Below are 22,057 nucleotides of genomic sequence, written 5' to 3'. Positions count from 1 at the left end.
CTATGCAGGGCACCTTTCACTTCTTTGTTTCTCAGGCTGTAGATCAAGGGGTTCAGCATGGGTATGATCAAAGCACAGTATTATCAACTCAATGTCATGTGTGCTTGAGCATATCAATGTCAACAAGGGAAGATTGTCACAGTAGAAATGATTAATGATATTATGGCCACAGAAAGATGAAATAAAAATCTTTATGGTGGTTATCAGAGAGAGAAAAGCACTGTGGAGATAGGGGACTGCTACCAGTGCCCAGCATACCCTTGGTGACATGATGACTGTGTAGAGCAGAGGATTACAGATGGCCACATAGCGGTCATAGGCCATTGCTGACAGAATGAAAAGTTCACTAATGATGAACAAGATGAAGAACGCTAGCTGGGCTGCACACCAGTTGTAGGGAATAGTCTTTTGTTTAGTTACAATGTTTGCCAACATTTTTGGTCCCACAGCTGTTGAATAACCAAGGTCAGTGAAAGCCAGGTGTCTGAGAAAGAAGTACATGGGTGTCTGAAGCCTGGAGTCCATCTTGGTGAGGATGATCATGCCCACGTTGCCCGCCACGGAGACTGCATAGACAATGAGGAACACCCCAAAGAAGGTGGCCTGCAGCTCAGGGTGGTCTGTGATTCCCACTAGAATGAATTCTGTTAGCACTGTTAGGTTTTGTTGGTCCCCGCAGTCCATGACGGAACATGACTGTGGGAATAACCATCAGAAGAGTCATTAGGTTTCTGGAGATATCATCTGGTAAATTCTTTTAGGCAAAGCCATTATGTGTTACCAAAATCCCAGCCTTTAGATGTAATAATTTAAAGTAAGACCCAGCCCCATCTTTAAACCTAGAACCAAATATAGAAATCATTACAACCTTACTGCTATAGTAGCCATTTTATTTTTTGTATCACATACTGGTTATCATTACAAGGTGTACGTGATCTATAGCCTGTCACCTATGCATTTTTCGAAAAGTTTGGCCTACAGTGAGAATTCTGATATTTTTTCAAAATTTCTTTTTCATTTAAAAAATATATAGCCCAGCTGGCATGGTTTAGTGTTTGAGGGTCAACCTATTAATCAGGAGGACAGAGTTGTATTCTTGGTCAGGGCACAAGCCCAGGTTGGGGGCTCAATCTCCAGTGTGGGGCATGCAGAAGGCAGCCAATCAATGATTCTCTCTCATCATTAATGTTTCTATCTCTGTCTCTCTCACGCTTCCTCTCTGAAATCAATAAAAAAGTTAAAAAATATATATATGTAATTAAGTAAGCATATCAATTTTTAGCAGGTATCTATAATAATAAAAGCATAATATGCAAATTGACCAAACAGCAGAACGACCGTCAGGATGACCTTCCAGAGACCACACTCTGACACCCAGTGGTGCCAAGCCAGCCAAGGTGGGTGCGATGCGATTGGTCTGAGGCCAGCCATCGCCCCATGATCACCCTGCAGAGGGAGGCCCAGGCCACCGACAAGCGGGCTGTGGCAGGTGGATGGGGCCTCCCTCTGTGGGGGCAACCCAGCCAGGTGGGCAGGTCCTACCTCTTTGGGGTCATTCATTGAGGAGCCCCAGCTGGGTGGACAGGGCCTATCTCTTTGGGGCAATCGATCGCAGGGCTCCCGACTGTGAGAAGGCACAGGGCGGGCTGAGGGACCCTCCAACCCCCTGCCAAGGGCACGAGTTTAGTGTACTGGGCCTCTAGTTATAATAATAAGTAATATAGCTTTCTGCTTCTTGACCCTGCAACTTCACTGTCAATCTCTAAAGAAAACCATTACTTACTCATTTTGTAGACTTTGTTTCTGTTCCTTATAACCCCCATATCAAAATAGTATTCTCCTTCCCATCTCTGTCTGACTTTTTAAAAATTGTATTCTTATTCCACTATGCTTTTATGCATTTTAAACATTATTAAATAGTTTTTACAATGATAGAAAATAATTTTGTCACCTTGGAGAAGTGCCCAACATGTTCACTTTAACGCACATAAATAATTTTTAATTTTTTTTAGAAAACTACATCTAAAATGTCAGCAATTATGTGCTAAGTTTTGGAGTTTCTGATATTCTCCTATGTTCCACACAAAATAAGCCCGGCATCTGTGGTTTATTTAACCTGAGCAAAAAAAATTATCAGGCATCCCTGCACTTGCTTTGACCTTAGAACTAATATCTCTGAAATGATAGATTTAATATTGTAGTTATATTTCCTAGCATATTTATGACAAGTAAAAACATTATTAGTGCACATTTGGTGATATTCTACCTCAAGTTGTCTCAAGTAAATACCATTAATATAATTATCCACAAAAAGAACCATCATTCTAGAGAATGTTATCTCAAATGCCTCAGGGGCTGGCAGGCAATATCATTGCATGAAGTATAAGGGTTGACAGAGAACAGGGAGAAATAGATATTGCATGAATATTTTTAAGTATTCAAATTTTACTTCTTTAAATGTACGTGGACAGGATAAATAATTATTTGATCCTAATAAACCATGTGGACATGGCATTGAAAGGTGTGGAGTATGTTTTTATATGTTAATTTGAGTATTACTCTTATTCATTTCATCTTCCATCACGTATACAACAAATGTTTTGATTTAACACATTTTAATAGAAAGATTACATTTTTCTCTACCTATATTTTCCCAACTTCTTTTACCTTCAGATTGTTTTTAAGACAGATGCTTCCAAACTTTCATGGAAAAAACATCATCTAAATTTTGTGCAAGCTCTTCCAGAGTCTAAAAAATGAGCACTACACTGCAACTCATCCAGGAGTTTAGCAAAGCCCTGGTTTAAAAAATAAAGAGTAAACAGCAAGATATCCATGACTACCATTCTATTTTCAGAGGTGTAAATATCCTAAGTAGTATTAACATATCATTGACATCAACTCTAAAAAATGTACAACAATACAGGTCACCATAATCAAGTCAGGTTGATCCCAAATTTGACTGAATGGTTGAATTTAAGAAAAATCTATAAAAATCATTTACCAGATTATTAGATAGATTTAGAAAAATATGAACATGTGAATGAAGAAATAGTAATGTTTAGAATAGTCAAAACAATAAAATTAAGACTAAAAATAGAAAGACCATGACTTGATATCTTATGAAAAATAGATTGAATCTGCTCTTAAAAGGATAAAAATTAAAACTTTATTATTGAGACATATTATGGAAGTCCTATATACACGAATAGAAATACTATGTTCCTGGCTAGCACCACTCAGTGTTATAAAATATCGTTTATATTCAAATTAGTCAATTTGCTCCATAGTCTTCAATCAGAATCTTACTAGGAGATTTTGGAGAATTTGACACATTTAAAATGTATTTATAAAATGTAAATTAGAAAGAATAAGTATGATAGTTCTGAAAAAATCTACACTGGCTGATATTAAAACTTATAAAATTAGACTTGTTGAGACAATGTGAATTGGCACAACAATGGACAAATAAAATATACTAATGGATCAAAATGGGGGGGGAATATGATTGTATACTGCTGTGGTGTGAGGACCGTGAGACAAAAATGGTCTTTTCAATAAATTGAGCTGGATAAAATGATCATCTCTATAGAAGATGATGAAATTGGATGTTTAGTTCATCCAAATAAAAATTGGTTCTATACTGGTCAAGAACTTAATGTCAAAAGAAAATGTTTAAGCTCTTCAATTCTTAAAAACTAGAAGTTCTAAATGTCAGAAAAGGTACAATCAAGAATATCAGAATAGACATTCAAGATTAATTTGGCCAATTAAATCAGCCTCACAAAACTTACTCTACCCAAAAATTTATTCACAATATTAACAAAATATTTACCAAAAAAGTAAAAATAAACATTCATTAGCAGTAATAGAACAAGGAAAATGGCAAACTCTGATGCCTTAAGCAACAAAAAGTTATAGCCAAAGAAAGGAAGATTCCACAGCAGTTTGTATAGTTTGGCAAACCCCTTCAGGCCAACATCTACCTCATTTTACAAACCCCTGGAGTTCTGAAACTCAGCTGAGTTGATATTTTTATCTGACCTGTCCCTGCCAATCCTGCTCAAGCCTTGATTGAAAAAACAACAACAACAAAAACAACAACAACACACAAACAGAGAGACTGAGCAACAAGCCTGACTTTTTCTTGATGGAAGCACAGTCTTCAAGTTGCACCAGGACTTTGAGAATGGAGCTGAAACCCAAGGATGTCCACTTTTGCAAACACAGAAACCCAATCTGAACTATTCTATAAAAATGTGCAAATGACTTCAACTGTGTATAACTGGGTTAGTCAAATTGTGAACATTGTATTACTACCATTCAAAAATGGGAGAGAAAGTAAACAGGGAAATTACGAAAAGGGAAGAATCTTGAATAGTTTTAAATATATGTCAGGCTCAGCAGTCCTTGGATAAGGCAATCAGAGAATAAGTGCCATCTACTCACCTCCAATGGGGAATGGGTTCTCATTCCCCCAACTGGTTACAAACCTCACTGAAGTCGGAAGGATTTATGATTGCCTCTCTCCTCTGAGACACTCACCTGGGAGATTGCATTTTCTTGGTTATCCCCAAAGCATCAGAGAACAGGAAATTATGCATGGTCGTTGTTAATTATCTAGAGTACCTTTGATAATTTTATTGAGGAATTTATTTTTACCTACAATTTACCTGCTTTCCTTTGTTATTATCTTTATTAATTTTTTACTGCATCTACTCAAACATCTGGATATAAATGTGTTATAAATTACTTTAATATTCAGTATTTTCCACAATGAATTCTTCTCAGTTTTATGTCTGAGGATGGAGACAGAACTGTTTAAATGTGTCCTGTAGTGTTTAAAAGATTCAGAACAAAACAAAAATGAAGAATATGTGTGTGACTCTTACTTTTTTTTCATATAAGGGATTACATTGAGTTAATACTCTCATTTCATACTCATAATCATCATCAATTTTCCTTTCCTATCTTCCACTTCCCTAGTCTACACAGGAATTTCTTCTACACAAGTTGATATATGTCCTTAAAAATAATTACAGCCTTCTAAAGTAAATATAATGTACATTTAAATGTGCGCATCTGTAGTTATATAACTCATTTTATACCTAAAAGTTCTCACTCGACTATATCACACACACACACACACACACACACCAATATTTGGCTCACTTCTGTTTAATAAAATTATTATAATCTGGTCTAGCCTCACTTAATATATATTTGTTTCCAATAGGCATTTAGTAATTGATCAACTCTTGACTTATGCATGTATTACTGCAATTCACAACTTTGTGTGTGTGGTCCTCACTGACCCATAAATGAATATCTCAGTAAAATATCTCCTGAAGTGAGTGTTTGATTTGGGAAAAATAAGCACATTTAATTTATTTAAATAAAGACAAATGTATTTCAAGATTTCAATATATATTCCACCATCACTACCCTAGATTTTCATACTCTGGGCTTTTATAAATAAGTACTGCTTGTACATGGTAAAGGATTTCAGTAAATCAGGTTTACCTAGAGAGCTAGCTAATTTTAGCCTTAAAACTAAAATTGCTTTAGTTGTCTTAATACATAATTCAAATAGTGGTTTGGATTTGAAATAGAAATATGCACTAAGCACAATCTATGTCAACAAAAAGTTCAGAGATTATAACACAGATGAATAGACACAACATTTTAACCTAGTTTTAATATTTGAATGTCCATAATTGTGATAAGATTGAAAATCTGGGATAATGCTGATGAAGTAGTTATTGAAGTGACAGAACACTGACACCCAGTAGCAGAGATGGCCACCAGATCTTTGTCCTTTTTCTCCTGGGCACATGGCTGGACTATTGCTCATCTTCCTTGCAGTTAGGGATGATGCAGTGGCTGGGTTCCAGCCTAACTCATGGATGTCACAGTGCCTTCCTCTCCGTAAGTCTCCCCGTATACTTGTTCTGAGTGGCTTTTCAGAGCGATTTCTATTTCAGGGCTTGTAGTTTCCTGTTGTTGAATCATAAAATATTGGTAAAATGATGAACCATTATGAGGCAGGAAGTAAACAATGAAAAAAATGATTCCAACAGAATGAAGATGCCACCACAATCAAGGAAGCTATTTTGATTATTCAGTGATTAAGAAGCAATATTTTGAGCATCCATAACACAAAAGTTTCCTACTTAGATAGTTCATGAATGGTTTTAAATTAATATAGTATAATCTCATGAGTCCATGTCTTTAAATAATCAAATTTTATGACTGTGGAAACATTAATAACCTTTATCATTTAGTAGTATATTCTATTGAATCTTAAGGCTATACTTTTTATAAAGTGTGGTTGTTTTTTACATTAGCAGCCTCTTCAGACCATTATAGCTCTAAATGCTTCTGTGATTAGAATCACTTTATAAAAGATACTAGAGGCCCGGTGCATGAAATTCATGCATGAGGGGGGAGGGTCCCCTCAGCCTGCCTGCACCCTCTCCAATCTGGGACATCCCTCTCACAGTCCTGGACCACTGGCTCCTAATCACTCACCTGCCTGCCTGCCTGGTCGTCCCTAACTGCCTCCCACTGCTGGCCAGGTCACCCCCAACTGTCCTCTCCCTGTGTCCTGGTAACTCCTAACTATGCCCCCCACTGACCTGGTCACCCCGACTGCACCCTCTGACAGCCTGGTCACCCCCAACTTCCCCCCCCTGCCAGCCTAATTACCCCCTACTGCCCCCCCTGCTGGCCTGGTCACCCCCAACTGAACCCACCCCTGCCAGCCTGGTGGCCCTTAGCTGTCCCCCCCAACCAGCCTGGTCGCCACTTACTGCCCCCTCTGCCAGCCTGGTCACACCCAACTGCCCCCCTGGTGGCTGGTCGCCCTATGTAGCTTGTTGTTCAGTCATTTGGTTGTCCCTCACTAACCCCCCAGCCAGCCTCGTCACCCCATACAGCCAGCTGTTCAGTTGTTTGGTCATCCCTCACTAATCCCCCTGCCGGCCTGGTTGTAGGCAGTCATCTTGTGAGGGTGTGAGGGTTAATTTGCATATTACCTCTTTATTATATAGGATAGACAGATATATATATGATAGATGATAAATAGATAGATAGATAGATAGATAGATAGATAGATAGATAGATAGATTATAGATATTTAGCTAAAATATACATTTTAATGACTAATTTGATATTTTAGTTAACCCCAAAACATGTACATTTTGTGAGATGAAGTAAAGAGTTTGTTTTCACAGCTCTTTTTGTCAAAATTGCTCCAACCCAGATAATATAAAAATACCTTTATAAGTATTGAAAGAATAAAAACCAACCCTGTACAGAAGCTTGGAATAGAAGGTGACAACTGAGGGCATAATTTATGCAAGGATCTCAAGCTTTATAAAGTAATAGCTCTGTTTATAAGAAGGAAAGAAAAAATTATAGCCTTTAATTAAAACACAGGGAGAAAAGAAAGGAGGGGCAAGAAGAAGGATTAAAAGGAGTAAGGCTGGGGAATATAGAGAAAGGCAAGTGGGAAATTCAGTCGTTAAGTTACTCTAAGGCAGTGGTTCTCAACCTTCCTAATGCCGCGACCCTTTAATACAGTTCCTCATGTTGTGGTGACCCCCAATTTCATTGTTACAAATTGAACATAATTAAAGCATAGTGATTAATCACAAAAGCAATATGTAATGATATATGTGTTTGCCGGTGGTCTTAGGTGACCCCTGGGAAAGGGTCATTCAACCCCCAAAGGGGTCGAGACCCACAGGTTGAGAACTGCTGCTCTAAGGAGTCCTGATGCTATAACAACCTCTTTTTGGCCTCTTTCCATCCATATATGCAGTTTACTTCATTTCCAAATGATTTATTTGAAAGGGCTTTTTCATTTTTGTGGAGGCTGTTAGCAGAAGTAGCCTTCAGTAGGCAGGGAAGATAGATATGACCTATGACAATTGGACAACTGGTGGGAAGGCCTGTGGACTTCCAGTGAGAGAGCATAAGCTGCTCAAACCAAACTTATCTCACACTTAAGGGACCAAAAAATCTCCATTGAAAACCTTAAAATTCTCAATTTTGCTTTTGAATTTAAAAAAGTCTGAATTATGCCAATTTCTATTATCTTTACTTTGTATGTCATGCCCACTCTTCTTTACTCTATTAAATGTTAGTAATGTTTTACACATACAGGCAAAGATATTGCTGGCGCTGACCAGCAGACCCTCAGTGATGGATGAATGATTACTCTGACACAACGTTTGCTGTGAAAGAGAGGGCTAAGGGACTGCCTGGCTAAAGGGAACAGACAACCTCGATTGCCTGCCTTGTTAGGCTTTTATTGTAGCAGCAGTTTGAGATAAAGTTTATGTTTTAGAATTAATCAGTAGGGTAAGTAATATTGGGAGGACACATGTGTTTATAGTGTCTTTTAAGCAAGGACACCCAAAAATTAAGCATAAGGGTTCCAGTAAACACCTGGGGGTCTGCAGGTGCACAGACTTGTTTGAAAAGGTCAAGAAATAATTAGGGGCGCCACTTTCGGCACTCCCCTAAATCTGAATTCTGATAAACAGGGTGGGTGGATTCCACACACTTCCCTTTTCTCAGAATGCCCTCCTTACAAACTTTCCAACCAAGTCTCATGCTTCTCCACAAGATATGGCACATAATGACTGTCAATTTTTGGGGGGGAGGTGGTGGTGATGAGTTCTCTTCAGAATTACTGTCACTTTGAAGAGAAAAACATTCTTGTCTAATAACATGTCACTTCAAAACCGAATAATAAAAATGATAAAACAAGTTTTTATTGTTGTGATTGCATAACAAAGACACCAAAGTTTTTAGTATAAGACTATAATTTTGAAAAAGTCAAATATATGTCATATTTGGATAAATAGCAATGCTTTGCTTTGTGTACATACACCAAGTGAAAGGGATAATAATGTGAGAGGGATAAAAAGTAGACTCCCTTTTTTACATATTTTTTCAGTCTGTTTTGCCACATGACCTATTTCTTCTTTTCATGACTAAGCATATTTTTGGTTTAGTTTTTATTTTCCTCTAAAGGTTCATTTTTCCCCCCTCTGTGATATAAGTATATTTTAAGCTCAAGATAAAAGTGGGTCCAAAAGGTTGAGAAATTGATGGATAAAATGCTACAAAAAATAACACAACTTTCACTAGCTCAACAAACGTATCTTGGCAAGGAAGATGATCTCACTCAACCACTTTGCAAGAAATGAATCATGCATGCCTTCACCACCAGCCGTTAGATTTTATCATCCTTGTTTAGAAATTATAAAAACCCTTTAATAACTTTGACTTTGTTTTAAAATGTGTTTACCTTAATATTGTTGTTTATTACTTATGTAACTGGTGTTGTCTTTGGTCAATGAGTGCATTTTTCTAAAGGGACAATTGGGTATTTGAGGTTGGGTAAAAAGGATTAAGATTTCTCCCATTGAAATCAATAGGATTTTAAACTATTGCTTCTTTTTTTTTTTTCAGAAGCAAAAGAAAACCCATAAATGAAGATAGTTGTTATTTTAAATTTACACTAGTTTGAATGACTGACGTGGGTCATCCCAGAATCTCTTCAATGCCTCCTTCACATCCTTGTTCCTTAGGCTGTAAATAAGGGGGTTCAGCGTTGGTATCACGAGGGTGTAGAAGACTGAGGCCATTTTATCAGTATCTAATGAGTGGTTGGTCCTTGGTTGCAAATACATGAAGAGAAGGGTCCCATAGAAGATAGTGACAACCATCATGTGAGAAGCACAAGTGGAGAAGGCTTTTTGTCGCCCCTCTGAGGAACGTATCCTCAAGATGGCAAGGATGATGTTAACGTAGGATATTAAAACAGCAGTCATAGAGAAAATCAAATTAATTCCTGAGAAGGTAAACACAGCTGTTTCTGGAATATAGGTATCAGAACAAGACAATGCTAACAAAGGGATATGGTCACAGTAAAAATGGTTGATCACATTGGAAGAGCAATAGGACAAAGAGAACACACAGGAAGTGACGGTCAGTGCCGTGGTCAGACTGAAGAAGTACGCAAGGGACACCAGCAAACGGCAGATCTGTGGAGACACGATCACCAGGTAGAGCAGGGGACTACAAATAGCCACGTAGCGGTCATAGGCCATTGCGGCCAGCATTAAAACCTCAGTAGCAGTAAAACCTATGAACCCACCCATTTGCACTGCACATCCATAGTAGGATATGCTTTTCTTTGAAACCAAGAAATTAACCAGCATTTTAGGGGCAATGACAGTAGAGTTGCCAAGATTGACGATAGCCAAGTGCCGGAGGAAAAAGTACATGGGGGTCTGAAGTTGAGAGTCAACACTGGTGAGAGTGATGATGCTCAGGTTCCCAGCCACGGTCAGCCCGTAGATGACCAGGAAAACAAAGAAGAGCGGAACCTGCAGCTCCGGGTCTTGTGAGATGCCCATGAGGATGAATTCAGTCACCTGCGAGCCATTCCCGGGAGCCATTGATTTTGTTGCCTTCATCCATTAGTGAGGAAAATGAAAAGAGATTAATAGACAACAAACTGTTCTCTTTTCAATGCCATATTGTTAAATGTTTCATGTAACATTAGTTTATTTTTATTTTTCTTCATTGCTTTTGAATTATTTTTAAAACTTATTTTTATTAACTATATTGGAGTGACATTGGTTAATTGAAGTATATGTTTTGAGTGTACAATTCTATGATATACCATGTGTATATTGATCAGTTTATTTTTGTTCAGATCTTAAAATTCAAAAATACAATCTCCAGAGACCAGTTTCAGGATCTTAGAACTGTTTGAATAAACTGCTAATTTATTTTTAGTCTCTCCTGAATATAGTTTGTATTGGATGGATACACACAATTTATTATATTATTATATGTATTAATATGTGTAATATTAATTATATTAACATTTGCAATTGCATGAATATATATGTACATATATATATATGCATGTATATATTTACTTGTACACACAAGCCTCTGAGTGTGAGTGTGTTTATGTTTCCAATGATAAAACAGAGTTACCTATAAGAAACAGATGAGCCAGAAGGACTTCCCATTATTTTTTCCTTAGTTGCCATAGGCCTTCTCTTCAGCCTATATCTTGCCATCATCATCCTTGGGAATTTCAATATTTCAATAGGAAATAGTCAGTATACTGGGATATTCCTTATTAATTTCCACCATACTGTTCTGTTTCAGCTCCCCACAGACCACACCTCAAAACTGTTCCTTAGTATCACTCAGAAACTGTTTCCTTTTCACTTAATCATATTTTCTTTCTTCTACCAAATAAGCCAGTCCTGTCCTATCGATCTAACTTCTAATTGTTCAGATTTTTCTCTATTGTTTTGTTCTGGTAGCCTTTCCTTCTCTTTCCGGCTTATGCCTCCTTCCTTTAAATTGTTTAAAGCCTGCTTTGATTTTTTTTAAGTTATTACTTATAGTTTTGATTTGTTAAAGCTTGATCATTATGTTTTAATTGGATAGAAAGTGAATGCGGGACAATGCTAATGTTATTTATTGTGTGCCCACTCTGTGCCCAGAGCTGTGTGAGGCATTTTGAAATAGTTGGTCTCATTATTCTGCAGGAAAGTCCTAAAAAATAGATGTAATTATTTCAATGTCTGACAGAACAATGAGGTTTATGAGATTAAGTGAATCAAACATAGTTTATATAAGATATTGGATAATGATATGGTTTTATGGGTTTTTTTGTATGTTTTGTTGGCTTAGTTGATAGGTTAGTTGGCTAGTTTCTTTTTAGTTCACTAATTACTAGTGGTGATTTTTTTCAGGTATTTCTATTTTTGTATTGTGTGAGTTAAATGAGATAGTGCACATGTATAGGTTAGTTGGCATAGCTTCTGGTAACAGTGAATGCAAAATGATTGGTACCAGTTTTTATATTACTGGCATGTTTTGAAATAATCTGGTTTATTATTTCAGCTCTGGTAACGCATTCAAACTTACTGAGGGCTTTATAGTTAACATAGAAATAGCAAGTGGATTATAATTCTGCATATTCAAGAAACTGGGACACAGGATATCCAGCTCCATATTTAATAAACAAGTCGGGCTGTGCTCTCCCACAGCCTGATTCTTTTAAAACAGTGGTGTTTGTTTGTTTCCATTTGAAGATGCTTAGTTCCATACATCAGGTATGTGTCTACTGAGCTAATCTGATGGTGTTGCACTTCAGCTAAAAAGAACTGCGTAGATAAGCTTTGGATGGAAACCACTGTGGCAATACTCATTGATCAAAATATTCCTTTTTTTTTTTTTTTGCTACACATTAAGCAACTCTGTGTGTTTTCCTCTGAGATAATATACTGAATAAACTCACCCTTAACAAGAACAAAATAGAGAATCAACAATAGCAATTATTGACTATCTACCATGAATTTGTACAAGTAGCTTTTGAAAAGGAGAGTATATTATTATATCCTTACCTATTATGTGTTTCCTCTTCAACTGCAGTATAACTGAAGGCAAAGCTAGGGTTGCTTTTTATTTCACTTAGTATATGTCACTGAAATAAAGTTTCTCTAGAACAGCCTTAGTTTTTCTTGTTTCTTCAGAACTTTGTCTCATTTAGCATTGTTCTCAAAATGAACAATTTTAATTTTTTACAAATAATTTTTTCTCATTTATTTTTGAATATAAGTAGTTTGTAGGCCTACCAAGATAATACATTCTCAGCAAATACAAATTTTACAATGTACCTATTTTTAATCATTTTATCTTATAATTTTAATAATATATGATAGTGCACATTAATTTTTAAACAGCTTCTGATATGATTTCAAGACTATGTTTCATTGAGATTACTCTACTCTATGTTTAATTGAGATACATATTCTAACTATAGAGTATGTCTTAAATTTATTTAGAGATAGGTTGTGTTAGGAGCAAACACTGCATCCTGATATGAGTTCTCAGTGTTCCATCAGCAACTAATTGTTGACATCAGGGAATCTTTTCATCCTAAGGTTTATCACCCTGAGCAATGCCAAAAGAAGGAAGGGGAACACAAGTTGTTTTTCTTGATGGTAAGTAATTTTGTAGGTCTTTCTTGAAGACATAGATCTTAAAGACACTTGAGAAGCTTTCTATTTGGTGTAAAATACCCTCTAAAACAGTGGTGCTCAACCTTCCTAATGCCGCGACCCTTTAATACAGTTCCTCATGTTGTGATGACCCCCAATTTCATTGTTACAAATTAAACATAATTAAAGCATAGTGATTAATCACAAAAACAATATGTAATTATATATGTGTTTTCCGATGGTCTTAGGTGACCCCTGTGAAAGGGTCGTTTGACCCCCAAAGGGGTCGCAACCCACAGATTGAGAACTGCTGCTCTAAAACATCCTTCAATTCTGCCAGTTCTATGGTAAAAACAAAACTAAACAAAACAAAACAACATTCCTTTTTGTATTAAGGTGAAATACACTCCCCATAATGACTATTCATTATTCTGTCTAAATGCTCAAGCAGTCCGATTTACCAGTGGGAATGCTGGACACCATTTTTTAAGTCATACCACCATCACTTCCACTTAGCAATCAGTGGGCGGAGCTGAGAAAAGAGAACAGAGCAGATAACATTTTGGTCCTGGGATCTGATTTGAATTAGGCAAGTTTCAAGATGCTTGGTCCCCACATCCAGAATTAGTAATAAGTATTTGCTTTAACCTACCTATACACAAAGATCTGCTGAGACCTCCTCCTAAGGTTGATACAGGAAGCATGTCAAAGAGTTTTAGTCCCTGAACACCTTCATACTAAAATACATTTGTATATAGTCCCAGTCCCTAAGCATGAGAACCAGAATTCCCAAAGTTCTAATTCCCCCCTGGAAAGACAAATTAAATGCTCAGTAATCTAGTATCCATGCAAAAATTTCACCCAAAGAATGAAAATTGTGGAGATAGCTTAGGGACTCTCCTAGAGAATCATATAAAATAGCAATTACATGCAATGATTCCATTCTCTGTTTTAAATTGCACCCCTATATTTGGGAAGTGTTGCTGGCCCTTGTGATGCACAAGATTTCACTTTTCAACATATTTGTAAGAAACCCACACACATGTCTACATTCACACACACATAAATATGCAGAAAAATGACAGTAGAAATCCATATTTTTATCACTCACATCATAAAATAGCTTTCTTATAAGATTCATAATTTTAAAGCAATACATAATTACATATAAGCTAAATTTCCATTGATTCAAACTCTCTCATTCCCATTCCCTCCACCCATCTAGAGAAAACAACTATTAACTATTTCAACTTTTTTTCTGTTTTCCAAATGCTTTTATTTAGTTTTATTGTGGTAAAGACACTTAACAGGAGATATAACTTCTTGATAAATGTTTAAGTATACAACACAGTGATACTAACTATAGGCACAGTGTTGCATATTGTGTCTCTAGAATGTAACCATCTTTCATAGCTAAAATTTTATACTTATTGAATAACAATAACCATTTTCCCCTTAACCCAGCCCCTGACAACTACCATTCTACTCTTAGCTTTTATGTGTTTAACTATTTTATATACCTCATATAAATGATATTATGCAGTATTTGTACTTCTGTGACTAGCTTATTCCACTTAATATACTTATTCTTTACCCATATTCTTTTTTTAAAATATATTTTATTGATTTTTTAGGGAGAGGAAGGGAGAGGATTAGTTAGAAACATCGATGAGAGAGAAACATCGATTCAGCTGCCTCCTGCACACTCCCTACTGGGGATGTGCCCGCAACCAAGGCACATGCCCTTGACCAGAATCGCACCTAGGACCCTTCAGTCCACAGGCCGACACTCTGTCCACTGAGTCAGACGAGTTAGGATCCATATTGTTTTAAAAAAAAATGCATTTACTCTAATGTTCTTGGACACATTTTTATACCTACATGTACACATTATGTATGTATATATAGTATATATACATTGTAAATATGTATATATAATGCATATATATTATCTATAATAATTAAAGCATAATATGCTAATTAGACTGGATGTCATTCGGGATGTGATTCTGGATGAAGCTTGTGGCCAGAGTGAAGCCTGGGTCCCAGGTACCAGAGGGAAGCCGTTGCTGGCAGCCGGGGGAAGGAAGGCCTGCTCTTGCAAGAATTTTGTGCATGGGCCTCTAGTCTATAATAATAAAAGCATAATATGCTAATTACACTGGAGGGATGAACAACCTTCTGGAGTCCTTCCAGACAACCCTCCGGACGAAGCCGGGGCTGTGAGGGCTGAGCCCTTTGCACTAATTTCATACATCAGGCCTCTAGCGATATATAATTGCTAGTTATGTGGTTTTAAAGTTCATATAATTGGATTATTAAATTTATATAAGTGGATTTAAAATGTTTACATCATTCTGTGCTTACTATCTACACTAATAAAAGAGAAACATGGTAATTGGCGTATGACTGCTACCCTTTTCATTGGCTAATCAGGGCGATATGCAAATTAACTGCCAACTAAGATGGCAGTTAACTGCCAAGAAAGATGGCAGGTAATTTGCATATGTAGGCACAATGCAGGGAGGCGAAAGGGAAAGCAGGAAGAAGCCCCCTGCCACTGACAGTGACCGGACACCCAGGGGGAAGCTAAGAGCGGGGGGGCAGGGCAAAGATGGCCCTGGGGGCTCCCTTTGCCCTGCCCTGCCCCCCAGCCATGATCGGAGAATCGGACACCTTTGCTGCCCTGGCCAGTGATAGCAGGAAGTAGGGGTTGAGCCAGCGATGGGAGCTGGGCACTGTCGAAGCTGGCAGTCCCAGGAGCTAAGGGTCCCTTGCCTGGGCCTAAAGCAGAGCCCACGATCACGGGGCCCCTGCCCAGGCCCTGTCAGAGGCGTCAGGCCTGGGCAAGGGGCTGATCCTACGATTGGAGGGTGATGGGGGTCAATGCCTGAGGGCTCCCAGTATGTGAGAGGGGGCAGGCTGGGCTGAGGGACACCCCCCAACACCCAGTGCACGAATTTCGTGCACCGGGCCCCTAGTATATATATATATATATATATATTCCTTAACCATCATATTTTGAGATTTAGTAATCTTCATTGTTATGGATATGTTTTCCTCGAGTAGATGGGCATTTCAATTGCTTCTAAATCTTCTCTGTAACAAACAACAATAAAGTTTACTCACAGATAGGCTCAAACTTTTCAATTTTTGCCAATGTTATATCATTTCACATTCATATTTTCTAGATCATTATCAATGTTAATTGTATTCATTAGCCTAAAGCAGTGATGGTGAACCTATGACACCCGAACTCATTTTTTTCGTTGATTTTTCTTTATTAAATGGCATTTAAATATATAAAATAAATATCAAAAATATAAGTCTTTGTTTTACTATGGTTGCAAATATCAAAAAATTTCTATATGTGACACGGCACCAGCGTTAAGTTAGGGTTTTTCAAAATGCTGGCACGCCGAGCTCAAAAGGTTCGCCATCACTGGCCTAAAGGTTGCTTTTGAGAATTGTCCATGTGAATTCTTGGCCCATAGTTCTATGCAATTTTAGCCTATTATTTAATTTAACAGATGCATAATTGTATCTATTTTCTCTTGTCCATGGCTAGTTATTTTGCTATGTTTGAGATTATGAGAGAGAGAGAGAGAGAGAGAGAGAGAGAGAGAGAGAGAGAGAGTTAGTCCTTGTTCTCATTTGCTTTGTTTGGATATGTAAAGATAATGAATATCAGTGATCATGGTTTAGTTTTGACATTTTAAGGAAGGATTCATAGTGGGGTGAGCCTTTTAAAGAAGTTAAGATAAATGCAAAGGCACTATGGTAGGAATGTATGACAGTAAGAGATGTTCTGCATAATTGTTGAGATGTTATTTAAATATAATAAACCCAATTTATGAAATATTCTTAGGTTGGACTCTAATTCTAAGGACATTATCTTGTTGAATTAAAAAACAAGGACATTATGAACATAGGCAGGTGCCCGTCAGTAGGTGAGTTTTTTTAATAAAAAAGCTGTGGTACAATATACCATGGAATACTATGTAGCAGTAAAAAAGAAGGCGCTCTTACCCTTTATGACAGTATGGAGGGACCTGGAAAGTAACATGCTGGGCAAAATAAGCCAGTCAGAGAAAGACAAGTGTTGCATGACGTCACTCAGGTGTGGAATCTAATGAACAAAATAGATCCAGAGACATAGAAACATGGAACAGGAGAGGGAAGGCATAGGTGGGTGGGTGGAAAGAGATTAAACCAAAGAATTTATATGCACAGACAATAGTTTGGTTAAGGCCTGGAGCAGGGGGAGGGATGGGCTTGTAGGGATCAGTGAAAAAGGGGACAACTGTAATACTTTCAACAATAAAGATAAATTAAAAATAATATAGAATGAAATAAAATAAAACAAGGAAAAAAGATTTAATCAAATAATAATTAAAATTTAATGTAAATGTTTTTGAAAAGGAAAGAAGGGAGAACATTACAACTCCTTTTTTATGTAGACATACATTTGCAGTGAAATGAGGTCTGCTGGAAGCTAGGCTAAACATGAGCATAGGAGAAACTCTCTTCTGTATGTTGGTTCCTGAGCCGGGACACTGACCAATGGTGGCATGTGCAAGGACATTTCAAAGGGGCAGAGGTCAAAGACAAAGAGAGCTAAATAGTGAGTCAGAACCAGGCCTATAGGTAATCCTATAAAGATGGATTTGCCAGCCAGTGTACCTTTCTCTGAACTGTGCTTTTCTTTTGTCATTCTTGAATTTAAGTATGATCGTCATAAATGCTAATGCATAGACTTTGTTTTTTGTAGGATATTGAAGATGGGTTTGATATCCATGCTCTGGGTTAAAAAAAATAGGGAGAAATGCACCTTCACAACAGCATAGTAATGGCACTAGGAATTTGAACACATTTTCTGTGGTCCCAGGAACATAGGCTATGATTATCTGGCTTCCACTGCATGAACCTAAGGATGGAGCAGAATGCTTTGAACTGGAGTCAGATACCAATGTCTTCGTGGAAAGCAGTCTGGGCTAATGTGAGCTGTGGCTTTGTTATTGATTAGGCAGTATGTAATCAAGGTAGTCAGATAAAATTGTTATAATATTATTTATAGTTGCAACTTTTAGACCCTATATATTACATGGAGATAAAAAGAAACAATATACAACATTCTAAAGTAATGATTACATGCATATAAATCTGTGTGTATGTGCATTTGTGTTATATCAATCAATACAAGGATCCACAGTCTATATACATATGTCAATAAGGATGTATTAAGAATCAAGTTGATAATAACTTTTTTACATGTAAAGACATCAGAGATAGAGAGTTAACTATGATCTTTATTTTAAAATATCCAGAAAAACACAAACACATTAATAAACTAAAAAATGTTAATTGTATCTTTTTTTATATTGAGGCACAGAACATTACTCTCCACTTTTAATTTAGTTTTTACTGTACAAACACTTTTTGATAAACCCCTTTTTCCCAAACACGCTTTTCATTGCCTCTTTCACATCTTTGTTCCTCAAACTGTAGATGATGGGATTCAGCATCGGAATCACAATGGCGTAACAAACTGACACTATCATGTCATGGTCCAAAGCGTAGCTGGAACTCGGTCTCACATACATGAAGAGGATGGTCCCATGATAAATTGACACTCCAGTTAGGTGAGAGCCACATGTGGAGAAGACTTTTCTCCTCCCTTCAGCAGAATGCATCCTCAGAATGGCCAACAGAATAAAACCATAGGAGACCAGGACAATCAGGATGGTGACTATCTCAATAGAGCCCACAAAGTAGAAGAGTAGAAGCTGGTTTGTGTGTGTGTCAGAACAAGAAATGGCAAGGAGAGGAGGGATGTCACAAAAGACATGTCTAATTTCATTGGATGCACAGAAGGATAGGCTAAAGGTGGCCACTGTGTGTATAGAAGCATGCAAAATGCCACCAGCATAGGAAGCAATGATGAGTGACACATAGACTCTGGGTGACATGCTGACTGAATACAGGAGAGGGTCATAGATTGCTACATAGCGGTCATATGCCATTGCAGCCAAGAGGAAGCATTCTGTGGTCCCAAAAGTAACAGCGAGAAACATCTGCGTTGCACATCCAAGGAATGAAATGACTTTATTCTTTGACAGGAAATCTACTAACATATTTGGTGTAATTACTGAGGAAAAGCAGGCATCCACAGATGATAACACACTCAGAAAATAGTACATGGGGTTGTGGAGCCGGGAATTTTCAATGACCAACACAAGCAGCCCTAAATTTCCCATCAGAGTAAACAGGTAAATTGCTAGAAACAGGAAGAATAAGATAATTTGCAGATCAAGATTGTTTGTGAAACCCTTCAATACAAACATTGTAACTTCAGTGACATTCTTCATGTTGAAACCTCATGGAAAAAAACTTAAAGATATTTGTAAAATTACAATTCATTTACTACAAAAAGAATAAAAAGGATTCTGACTCAATAAATATCCTCAAATTTATTTTTTGGCAATATAAAATTTCCCAGTTGCAGGTCAGACAGTGACAAGACAGTCGGTCAAGTGTCCATGCCACTCCCTGTAAAATCAAATGAAAATGATGGGTGTCCACTCACTTGGTGAATTCATATCATTTATAAAACCATCAGGACAACTCGTTAATTTACAACTGCATTCTATTAGCTGTTTTTCTATTAAATCACATTAAGACACCAAGTGATTGGTTAAAAAAAATTTTCTTTTGACATAGACCCACATAAAATAATATATCAGTGTATGGAGCATTGGAATAGAATTTCAGCATTCTATACCTTTCAGTAATGGTATAAAATGCTTTGCTATAATCTACTCACCTGTAGAATGAGAGCATTAATATATATTCTACAATATTAGAATGAATATTAAATGACAAAATGTGTTAATAAAGTTGAATCTTGACAATTCTGTTCTTGACAATAGAGAATGTATTGTATAGGTTGGTTCTAGAGTAGCCGTGAACATTTTATGAGCTAATCTCTAAAATTTTTCTAACTTCTTGGGTGTATCTATAAGAACAAATTAAGATTTTTTTAAGGATGATGGGCCACGATTGAATTAAGTCAAATTAAAAAATAAATGCAAACCTTGATGAAATCTATTTTTTAAAAAAATGTGAACAAGATTCACAAGAAAAAGATCAGCTTCAATTCAATTCTTGACATCAATTCAATGACATACCTGTTGAAGACAAATAACATAAAATCTAGATCTGAAAGTATGTGTTTATTGCCCAGGTTCATGATTAAATGCCATGTGTAAGATTAGAATTTTCCTTTATAGTTTAGTCTTTTTTAAAATAGTAATATGTTTGAATGACCAACCGGACATAATAGTATATAGCCATGCATACTACTTAAATATATAAAGCAATAAATATATAAAGCAATTTCCTTTAAATATGTCAATTTTTGGTTATAAATTTAAGATGACTATATAATTGAACTTTTTTATCAGATGTCTTTATTTTTAAAACATTAGCAAATATTGGGTGAAAAAAACTATTGCAATTAATCATTTAAAAATATATGTGACCAGAGCCTTAAGCCAAATATTTCATTCTTTAGCTACATTTAAATTTTGCCTTGTGATTACTAATAAATACTGAAACATTATTCTATCATAGTTATGATTTTTTCCCTCTGCCACACAGAGCTCACCACAATTCCATTTGCTACATTACTGTGGGCTTAATTTACTCGGGTCAGACAGTGAAAGACTACAATGTTAAACAACTCAGCAAAATTTTACTTGAATCAGATATTTCTACTAGATGCCAACATAAAATTTATACTGGTTAAAGTTGAGTCCATATTGAAATAACTCAGACATAACAAGAAAATGTCTATGATTCTTGAAGAATTTAATAACACTCCATCACCTTTTAAAATCAATGCAAAACCAGTTCTAAAAATACAGCTTTAATAAAAGGTACAAAATTTAAAAGTATCTTCACCTCAACATTGAAACACTAAGTTGGCAAAGGAGGAGGATCATAATAACAGCCATGTATTGAGCACATGCAGCAGAAATAGACTTTATGCACATTGCTTTATTTTACCTTTCCAGCAACTCTCCAAAGCTAATAAGAACCAGCACCAAGATTCAATCCTAGGTCTCCTTCAGAGTGCATGCACTTTTCACAATTTTAAAGTTCCCTATAATACCATGGCCTCATTCTGTAACTGACCTCCCCACTTACCACTCCCACTGAAATAAAAACCTGGCTCTTGATATTTATTTAGATAATGTTTGAGCACTAGATTAGAGAAACATTATGAAATAGCATGAACTTTAAGTGGCTTCTATATCACAAAGCTAGCAAAATAAAGGATAATTGATTGTTTATTCATTAGAGCAAAATAGTTGATTTGGCCAAAAGTTTTCTTGCTTTCTACCGATGAATTTTCCGTATGTTCTTATTTAATCTGATTGTTCTTCTTCAATGAGAAAAATAAAAGCATACACTTGATTTGAAAAAAATCTTACTTAATTCTACAAACCTAAAATTAATAGTTTATGTTTTCTTTGTTATATTTATTTACCTATGTGATAGACAGCAACTAAAGGGTTTAATACTGGGGACTTCATAATATTTGATCTTAACATTTTAGGTCCCACCTCATAAAATATTTTGTAAATATCTGACATTTTCTCTTCTTACCTGTGTAACAAGAAAAGCAGGTTTAAGTACGCTACAGGTATGACTAATTTAGATTATTTATAACTGCTTACTCAACTGTTGATGAAAAATACAAGAGTTGCCCCTAGGGGAACATGCCCCAATTATCTTCTGGTTCAGAATAGCAACATGATGATTTGCTCAATGACAAAAAGTAAACGGTTGTAGAATAATTTACTACATGTTGATACTTATTAAATAATCAGTCCTGTGATTATAATGATACCTTGCAATTTACAAATGATGATTTGTATTTTCCTGATAATAGTGATGCTCAGTGTGTTTTGCATCTATACTTATTGTACTTGTTTTTATGT

At 36.4% G+C, this 22,057-nt stretch overlaps 3 protein-coding genes across 3 annotated transcripts; all 3 read right to left on the bottom strand.

Annotated features, from left to right (window-relative positions):
• On the bottom strand, positions 1-684 carry LOC102765846 (olfactory receptor 8K3-like). The gene has a single exon (XM_006756332.1). It carries the CDS (start codon positions 682-684, stop codon positions 1-3), a length of 684 nt encoding a protein of 227 aa, XP_006756395.1.
• An 8,846-nt stretch (positions 685-9,530) lies between these two features.
• Positions 9,531-10,478, bottom strand: LOC102757578 (olfactory receptor 8J2). Its single transcript, XM_006756305.1, has one exon. The coding sequence runs from the start codon at positions 10,476-10,478 to the stop codon at positions 9,531-9,533; it is 948 nt and encodes a 315-aa protein (XP_006756368.1).
• Positions 10,479-18,466: 7,988 nt separating this feature from the next.
• On the bottom strand, positions 18,467-19,449 carry LOC102765565 (olfactory receptor 5T2). The gene has a single exon (XM_006756331.2). It carries the CDS (start codon positions 19,418-19,420, stop codon positions 18,467-18,469), a length of 954 nt encoding a protein of 317 aa, XP_006756394.1. The 5' UTR covers positions 19,421-19,449.
• Positions 19,450-22,057: the final 2,608 nt, after the last annotated feature.

Source organism: Myotis davidii, unplaced genomic scaffold (assembly GCF_000327345.1).
Source record: "Myotis davidii unplaced genomic scaffold, ASM32734v1 scaffold874, whole genome shotgun sequence".
In the NCBI taxonomy this organism is placed as follows: domain Eukaryota; kingdom Metazoa; phylum Chordata; class Mammalia; order Chiroptera; family Vespertilionidae; genus Myotis; species Myotis davidii.
This window is presented reverse-complemented; position numbering and strand designations above follow the sequence as displayed.